The sequence below is a fragment of the Pomacea canaliculata genome, linkage group LG6 (assembly GCF_003073045.1).
Source record: "Pomacea canaliculata isolate SZHN2017 linkage group LG6, ASM307304v1, whole genome shotgun sequence".
Classification (NCBI taxonomy): domain Eukaryota; kingdom Metazoa; phylum Mollusca; class Gastropoda; order Architaenioglossa; family Ampullariidae; genus Pomacea; species Pomacea canaliculata.
In genome coordinates this window covers 6,756,127-6,765,235 of record NC_037595.1, presented here as the reverse complement: position 1 = coordinate 6,765,235, position 9,109 = coordinate 6,756,127, and the positions used below count along the sequence as shown (strand labels likewise).

The following is a 9,109-nucleotide window of genomic DNA, read 5'->3' as shown; positions in this document are numbered from 1 at the left end:
TTCAACGAGTCCCAGCTTTGTCCTGTTGTTGTTTACATGCTGACATTTGGTGAAGCTGCTGTTTGTGCTTGCGATATAGCCTCTCCAGTTTGTTGATCTGTTCAAAACTGACTGCAAGATAATACGACCAGTCTGAATGAATTTTAATAATCAGCCCACTACTGAAGCCCCGTAATAATTAATTAAATCCTGGCGACTCCTGACAGACGTCCCTTATTTATTCGGCCAATCCTCATGATTTAGCACTCTTCCCCAAACAAACAACTTTTGTTTATCTGACCAAACCTAGCAGACTCTGATGTTGTCAGGTATTACGAGCCAATCTCGGAGCCACATAAACCTGGGTTTATTTGGGCTTTAATGTCGGGAACAAGAACATCCTACACCACGGACTTCTATGATTTCCGTGTCCTGCACCTTGAGGTCTGAGCTGCCAAACGCCATTGGTCAGGGTCCAAAGGTCACGAAGGTTATGCACACCGCGGGTCACACCAGGTCATACATGTTGATGATAAAAGGATAAAGACTCAAGACTCCCACACGTTTGTCTGACAGACTGAACCAGGTAAAGGCGGGTATGGGAATTACACTCACGGGTAAGATCCGGCAATTCCACTGACAGATTCTACCCGGACACAGACAGACGACCCAAGAGAGAGCGACAACGCGATCCACCCTAACACCTTTCTCTCACCACAGACCCCCTAGTCGCCCCAGATGTCAGTCAGGGTGACAATAAGTAACCAGTCGTTAGGTTACATACATATACATGAGATTCCCTGACAATGAACACAGACTGCAAGGAAGCAGAAGGGCAGATACCAGAGACCACGTGCTTGTTCTCAACATCAACATTTCATCGTCTTCAGTTAGTAATAATAAAAAAACGTGTAATGTGTAATAAATTTATAAACTCAAACGCGTTTAGAGAACAATAACACCACACCCACACATTCGCGCAGACTGACATGGAGCGCCAGAAAAGCGATACGTATCGCACAATGGCGTATCGTAAGGCCGCAATGTCAAAGGGACTGCACTCCTGTAAAATGTCGTTCAGTTGCTGCGATTATTTCCCTTGAGTCACTTTTCTCGGCCGGCATCGAGCTTCAAGTAACAAGTGATTCACACGCTCAGAGGTGGATTGTAGCAGTTGTCCCCCTTGCATCAAACAGTTCACATCACCTCGCTGTGTGCACGTGTTCTTACGCGCACGCTTGTGTGTGTGTGTGAGCTCGCGTGCGTGTACGAGCGTGTGTGCGTGTGTGTTCCTCTAAGCGTGCGTACAAAAGAATACGAGTTTCAAATAAGACATCTCCATATGTTCTGAAACTTTGCAATTGTCCGTTAGCGTGCTGTCGTAGTCGAGTCAGGATAATTATCTGGATTTTCTTCTTCCAGCGCCCTCTAGCGCATTCTTCATGCGCACTCACTTATTCTTCCCATTTACCAATTCTTCTCTTCAGTGTGCAAATTCATTTAGCAAGGTTGACACTTGTCGTGTACTACGCCATCAAGCATCTCTCTTGCGGGTAGGTGAAGGGACCGTGGTAAAAGCGAATCATGACAGCTGTACTGGTTGTACTAACTGTACTATACTGTACTAACAGCTTGTTGTCTCATATGGAAAGGGAGACAATCTTTCACAGGTGGCGCCAAAACTGAAAGGTGCCCTCACTCCCCCAACACTTCTCCCCCTAAAAAACCACTTGTTAGTTCACATGGCGACAGGTCTGGTGCCTGTAGTGCCTCTGGGAGTGAAAAATCCGGACGATGACCTGAAGAATGTGGGGGTGGGGTCTGTGACTCGAGTGGCTCTGTCTGTAAACTCCAGAACATCTGGGAGCCTTTCTGGCAGGCTGTACGGCAGGTCAGACCCTGCGAAGAACGAAGGATTTGCGATCTGCAAGCAACGCAAGACACCAACAGTTAGCGAGGGCGCAGACATAGTTCTAGTGTAAATGAAAAAAACTTTCTTGGGTTTTTATTTATGGCCATAGGCAATTCACCATTGGGTAAAATTATCTAATTTAGGAAGGTAACTACCAGATTAATTTTAAACTGAGACTGCATAAGCCACCGAGTAGCTGAAGTTGTTTAATAATAATAGTAATGTGAACTTATAACTCACAGCATCACGACCAAGATCGCACTCTCTGCGCAGACTAATAAGCGAATACAGATATAATGCCAAAACACAAAGCTCAAAATTGCGCACATGTAGTTCAGTCAAAGGTGAAGGGTGACACCTACAACAATTTTTTTTATTTGTTAAAAATAAGCAAGCAGTTAGTAAGGGAAATTTCTTCTGACCAAAAAGAGCGCGCGTGGGTGGGTGCAGGGTGTGGGTGTAGATGCACAAAGTTTAAATAAATTGAAAGAATTGAAAGAATTATCACGAATTAAACCAAATCAACCAGAAACAATCAAGCGGCGTGTACTCGAGTTTTACCTGCCTGTCCTTAGCAAGGAGTGGAGGACCGAAGAAGCCTTTACAATGAGGTTTCTGTACAAGCTTGGACTTCCTGGGGCTCACGAAAGCAGGGAAAAGCACATCGCCTGCTGTCGTCCTGGAGGTAAGGCGTCGTTCTCCTACTTTGCTACTTGCCAGACTTCTCGTCGCCCTGCCCAGGTAAATCTTGGAGTTCATGTGCTTCAGGCTGCAGAAGAAGAGAGGAGTGGAGGGCTCACCGCGCAGAACCACAATGTCTGGGGATGTCGACGCCATTTTGGAAGCACCTTCCGATCTGATGATTCCTCCACTCTGTCCATAGCTCGACGCCAAATCAGGGTTATTGCCCTTGTCAGAGCTCCTGTCATCAGAATTCACCTCCAGACATTCACCTCCCGGCATGCTGGCATCCTGTTCACCAACAGAGGGCGCAGCACGTTCCTCGCGGCAGTCGTTGCTGGCGGAGTTGAATTCGTTGTCGATGACCGTGGGTTCTTGCCGCGCGACGATCGCACCTGAACTTGTCATCTCTCCTCGTGTGAAGGTGTGTCGGACTGGCACGTGCGTCACTCCTGGAGCGAGTAGCGAGGTTGAGGTCGAAGCCAAGAAACTCTTTTCCCTGAGGTCGAGTGAGAGAAAGCTGCTGAGTTCCGGACCCTGCCCTCGGCCTGGACTGCAGGTCTCGCTCCCTTCCTGCCAGGCCCTGGCGCCCCCTAGGACTTCACGGAAGTGATGCGCGACACTCGAGCGACTGCAAGTCAACGAATGAGCGACATGTCACAACCATGGAAACGACCAAAATTATCCTCCTTGTTTCTCCGGGAAGAAAAAAAGGTCTGATAAATGGGTGAGTATGGCACTGTGCAAGCTACCGAGTAGACGAAGAGTCAGACGAGAAAAGTTACTTTGGTGGATTGTTCTAGATGGACTGCTAGATAAGTGAATATATCTTACAAAGAAAGAATTTTTGCGCGAGCATTTATATAACCACCATGGCTAGAGCTCTGTTACACACAGCTAGTAGATTACTGTAATAATATTTTACTTGCTCCTTACCGGCACCAAATCATTCCCTTCATGATCTTTCTGAAGTTCTCATGAATGTTTTCTTCTAATCTGACCTTGTTTTTTACAAGTGTTACCTTGGATTTTCACTCGTGTTAGACCTTTGGTCTGAAGGCTCAGGTTTCTGTGAGCACAAGTCCAGGCAGCAACTGTCATCGCAGTTCGAAAGGTCAAGCCGCGGGACACCCCTGGCTGTGATCTCCACCCGTCTGACGTACCCGGGACTGATCGCCACCCTGCTGACGCCACCAGCACAAAAGTCCTCTCTGTGGTCTCCCACTGCAGGGCCTTCTAGGGGTCCTGAAGCTGCTGCCGTCAGAGGGCGCTCCTGTAAATCAGACACACGTGTAGTCTCGACTCGCTTCTCGTATAAACATCAAGTTTCTCACAGAACAAGTGGTTGTCAACAGACTGTACTCTACCGTTGCCACAAGTGTCTCAAAGTCGTCATCGCAAAGTTGCCCGACAAACCAGGTCCTGTTCACTTTACACAGTTCATGGTCAATTAGCTACCAGGCACCGAAGTGAGGGTAAATCGTTTCACCAGGGCTAAAGGGGAACTCGAGAAGAAACTTCTTATTTTAAAGTTATAAAGCGATGTTCGAAACCCGCAGGGACTACTTTCTTTTCTCTTTATCTTTGCCGCCGCTGTGTATCTACGGCCCCAGGAGTAAAATAACATCTGTGGGGCCGGGACACTGCTTTATAACTGTGGAAACTAGAGTCTCAAGTCACCCATGACAACGACTTATTCTCTCTTGATAACTACAGCCCCAGGCCTCGTGTTCACGAAGCACGTTACCCTGTTACCCTGTCTGAGCCGGGTACATTGCCTAATGGAAGAGCGGCTCAAACCACTTGTTTACGGACTCGGAATATCTTTTAACCAGCCTGATTATTTTATCGGAGATGTCTTCTATCAATAACTTTCTCGTACCTAAGGTAAAAAAGTGGAAATCCTGACTGATTTAGTTTAGCCAAAGCCCACACGGAATTTTCTAGATATAACACAGACTGGACAGACATCATGGCACACAACTGTTTAGTAAAGGCTATTATCCTTGAATTCTTCACCTGACAATCGCAGTGGCCAGGATGAATTTATCTGTATTTTGCATTGTACCCTTCAGTTTTCTTTTCTGATCATTTTTTCCGAACGAAAATTATTTAAATTTGTTCCCATCCAACACTTTCTTGAGGAATGTAATTTGATCAAATGAATAAATTCAAATTTCCGTAGCTTCTTGTTTACTTTCTCGATTTTTTTTATTTCTCGTTTGAAAGTTTCACGCCTTAACCTTTAACCTCAAAACTCACGCGCAGCGACATCCTTTATCACAACCCGCATCGGTGAGATAACATGAAATGGGGGGTAAACTCTGCCTGGTGGGGTAACTTAACCAGCTGGTTCCCTACCCAAGTTAGACAAATGTTACCCATGTGCTGATGCACATGAGCAGCAGCCTCGCTATTTGTCTAATGTGAAGATATTTTTGTGTGGTGAGTTGAGGACATCACGAGGACAAAGATGTTAACAACGACTCATCTATTCAGATGACACACATAGCTTATGTCACTCAGCGACTCATCAACGCAGATGACTTGTCACACGACACATTTACCAGACAACTCATCCGACGACTTATTTCACAAGGTGACTCGTTACAGACGACAAGCATATCATCGTAGACGATTCATCTTACCAGACGACGATGAGATGTATGCACGTGCAACGGCAACTCTCGAGCCGAGCAGGGGGACAGCATCGCCGAGTGATGGCGCACTGGCTGACTGGTTGGCCGCATGTCCGAGCACTGATGCATGACGGGAGAAGGTCGCAACGTCCTGCTGTCGGGCTGCAGCAGTTGCTGCACAGCACAACGCCGCGACAGGGACGCACTGCGCAGGCGCACACTCTCCGCCATCTTGTACACGGTGTCGGCGCTGAGAGGATGGGCCTGCTGCTCCAGTGACCTCCCCTGCTGCTCCAGTGACCTCCCCTGCTGAGCGGAAGATGGCGGGCAGGTTGGCTTGGAACACGTCATGGATGTCGTCTGGAGGTTCATCTGTAGGTAAAAGAAGGGGCAGGGGTGGACTGTCAGTGTGTCTATGCACGGGACCAATGCCCCGGATGTTGTTTGGAGGGATGGCTGTATTACAGTTGAGAATTATCTGCTTGACAGATTGTGTGGACATGATCATACAAAAGAAAACTTTCACTTGACAAAAACTGTCGATAAATCAGTTAGTTTGAACAAAACAAACGGTGTAGTCACTGACTATCCTGACTACTTCCTACACACAAGGTCTAGTCACACTCTGACATAGGTCTAGACACATTCACTGACCCACACGGTCTGTCTGCGTGCTGACTTAGTTTTACTCACCAGCCAACACAGCAGCACAACAGTACATCCTTCATCTGTCACATGATCTCAAGTTACCGTCCAAGGAATCACCAGAAATATTTACAACATCGCACTGACACCTCGGAATATATCTTGTGTCCAAATATCTATTTTCTTCTTACGACCCGAGAACATGTTCTGCACACACGTCCAGCACAATAAACATGAAGTAGAGAAGTAAACAAAACATGTATTTTACTCCGATCCACACTGGATGTGGAAAGGGAGGAGCGTGGAGGGGTCTGGGTGATCACGTGTCACCGTCCTCTCTGATCGTGTCCGGGATGTTAGTCATGTTGAGCATGGCGACTGCTTTGTGCTGTGACACAGACAGCCAGGTAAAAACACCGGTGTGACAGCGCACCTGACATGCTGGGACGTTGCATACACACGGAGGGGACCTCTAGTTCCTACAGTGGAACCTGTCAAACGCCCAATGCCGGAGACTAGTTGCACTGCGACCTGAGAAAGTTGTACAGGGTCCTTTGTCGCTTTGATAGACTTTACACATTTTTCTTCTTTTTTCTTTGTTGTATGTTGTTAAAATCTCACCTTTTCTGTTTCCTCAATTTTCGTTCCAATGATATTGGTTAGCTAGCATCATGTCAACGTCACGTGACCTGAGAATCCTTTCGACCAAATTATGAAGACATCGGAGTCGTAGTCTCCAGATTAAAAACATTTCAAACCTAAAGTTACTACAAATACCCATAATACTTAGATACCCAAAGAGAGTAAAATACTTAGATACCAAAGCTGCATAAACAGTTTATCAATGTCTACGTAGTTATAACAAGGTGCAGACAGACACACACCCGGTCCTCGTGTCATGAGGTCCACCCTGTAGACAGGTTAAAGGGGTGGCGGTGTGGCTGTGCACTGAGCTTTCTTATCTCCTGCGATTGAATGTCGTGTGTCGGTGTATGTACAGATGTCCCGCACAGATCACGTTAATTACGGCGCGCTACGTCGCGTGATACGTGCCCCTGGCATGCGAACACGCGCGTGCAACCTGCACAGACGGACGCCGGGAGAGGGGAGGAGAGAGAGAGAGAAGAAAAGTCACGTGACAAATTGCAGAACTCTAGTCGTGAACGGAAGGTCATTCAACGATAAATGATTTCATTAGCATGATCCGCCATGGCTCGGAGGAGCCGTTAAACGGATGAATGCAGTGGACAGATCCTGCCTTATCTCCTCCCTCTATTCATTTGTCCAACAACTAAAAAGCCATTTTTTTTTTATTGAGAGAGAGAGAGAGGTTTCTTTTACCTCAACGGTGTATGAAGGTAGTCCACCATTGTTTCCCCTTGGTCAAGTCCACACAGCTCTTCAAAGCAACCAGACTGACTAATGTCCCACACAAACCGGTGTCCACAGTGTTTACCAAACCACAATCATCTTCGCAGGACACTGGTACACAGCTATCCTCACAGAATCTCTTTAACATGACAACATCTGTTTTTATCAACTCTAGTATCAACTGTCATCAAGAAGGGCGTCTTTCAGGCTGTTCATATTTTTAACAACCCTCGCCTTGTCAACAGCTTTCTTCATAATACAAAAAGCCTTTTCTTTATCCGCCATTCTTTGTGCATACATGTACATATATCAGGTTAAGATCCATTGTTGTTCTCCTTCAAGGACCTTTCTGGAAGAAATTCAAGATTAAAATAGACTGATGGCGGTGTTTCTCACCCATTGTCGAGGGCATTGCACCAGCACGACCTCTCTATATTCTGTCAAACTTGAGGACATCGGCTGAGTGTCTTTCCCATCTTGAGTGAAAAGCAACTTATTTGGAGGCCAGCCCATTACCCCGGTCAAGGACTTCAATTTCGCGGGGACAGAGGCTCACTGTCGAGTGTCCTCCCTGCCAGACATTCCATCTGTTGACATGGAGCCTTTATTCCTACAGGGTCGTGAACTCTGAGCCTGACTTCCATCCTAATCGCAGACTGAAGTAGTCTTGCCCGATCTTCTTTCACTTTCTTTATTCTATCTCCTCCTACACTTTCACCACAGTCCACAAGAGCAGCATATCTACTCAAACAATACTTTGTACTTTGTTCTAATAGTCCCATTATCACTTTTCTTTATTTGAAATTGTCGTCGTAGAGAAATTAAGATGACGAAGACAGCAATGACAGTGCTTGCCACGTGTTAGTCCAGTGTTACTATTTTTGAAATAAAGAGGAGAGCTAAATAAAGTTTGAAATTATTTCATTACAAAGCCAGAAAGACCAAAGAGAAGACTTTACCTTGACAGCAGCTTGCACACCGCCGTTGGACAGGTAAGTGGCTGAGAAAAGAACATCGTGAAGCAAAGTGCAGTCAACCCTCGCCTGCCTCTTAATGCTCACATTTTCATTTCCGGCAAAATGTCTGCCGACACCTACGCGTGAAGGATTTTCTCTGGAATGAAAAAAAAGTACAAAGAACAAAAGTGCCATGGAGGAGCAGTAAAGCTCAGATGTGGCTTTGATTGCGCGAGACCATCAGTCAGCTTCGATTATCGAGTCCTCAGTGGCCGAACTCTTTCTTCCAACTGCTTGCCGGGAGGAAGTAGGGGAGGAAGTTGGGGGGACGAGCTGATGGTTGGAAACGATTCGCACGTGCTCACGTGCAGTTGGCTGTTTTCAAATGCTTGCGCACGTGCCAGCGGTTGAATGCGCGCAGTTTTATTGGCGCGTCTGGTTAAGTGTGAGCGAGAGTGTTGTTGGCGATCCCATAATTTTGTGGAGGGTCCTGCACTCGGAGGTACACTTTTCTTTACGACTTGCTGGCAGTAGTCTTCAGTCCATAGTCGTGAAAGCCAGGACACTTCTTTCACGGAACAAGAACTTAAACCGCTGGCTTGTCATTGGTTTTGAAAAGGGAGCACGAAAAGTTATTGTCGTGTTTTTAAAAGAGGTGTGAATTAAAGCGATTACAGCAATTGTTGTTGTTGTGGTGGTGGTGGTAGTGGTGGTGGTGGTGGCGGTGGTGGTGGTGGTGCATCCCAAACGACATGCTCACATATTCACACACATACATAAAACACAAAGCAGTCAATCGTTTAATTATTTTTTCTCTAGTAAAGATTATATTATATTTTTGGGTGATAAAATATCAATTTACAACTGACCAAAGAAATCTGACTTTCTCATAACGGAATTTCTTGCATAAATCACGTGATGCCGGA

The 9,109-nt window shown here is 46.3% G+C and overlaps 1 protein-coding gene across 3 annotated transcripts; it reads right to left on the bottom strand.

Annotated features, from left to right (window-relative positions):
- Positions 1-891: 891 nt before the first annotated feature.
- LOC112567023 lies at positions 892-8,561 on the bottom strand. 3 transcript variants are annotated; one of them, XM_025243457.1, is made up of 5 exons: positions 8,187-8,561; positions 5,221-5,583; positions 3,595-3,845; positions 2,453-3,203; positions 892-1,903 (listed from the first exon to the last, which is right to left on the bottom strand). In XM_025243457.1, the coding sequence occupies exons 1-5, from the start codon at positions 8,376-8,378 to the stop codon at positions 1,718-1,720; spliced, it is 1,743 nt and encodes a 580-aa protein (XP_025099242.1). In that variant the 5' UTR covers positions 8,379-8,561; the 3' UTR covers positions 892-1,717. The 3 variants fall into 3 exon arrangements, with proteins under 3 accessions (XP_025099242.1, XP_025099244.1, XP_025099243.1); XM_025243459.1 differs by lacking the exon at positions 8,187-8,561 and adding an exon at positions 7,198-7,493; XM_025243458.1 differs by lacking the exon at positions 8,187-8,561 and adding an exon at positions 5,905-7,111.
- Between the last annotated feature and the right edge of the window lie 548 nt (positions 8,562-9,109).

What these genes read in the sequence shown, in the direction of transcription:
- LOC112567023 (XM_025243457.1), bottom strand. Translation starts at nt 8,378, where the DNA reads ATGGCACTTTTGTTCTTTGTACTTTTTTTTCATTCCAGAGAAAATCCT. An exon ending in ATACATCTCATCGTCGTCTG is followed by an intron (nt 3,846 to 5,220) that starts GTAAGATGAATC and finishes TCTGATTTACAG; the next exon opens with GAGCGCCCTCTGACGGCAGC. An exon ending in TCCTTGCTAAGGACAGGCAG is followed by an intron (nt 1,904 to 2,452) that starts GTAAAACTCGAG and finishes CGTTGCTTGCAG; the next exon opens with ATCGCAAATCCTTCGTTCTT.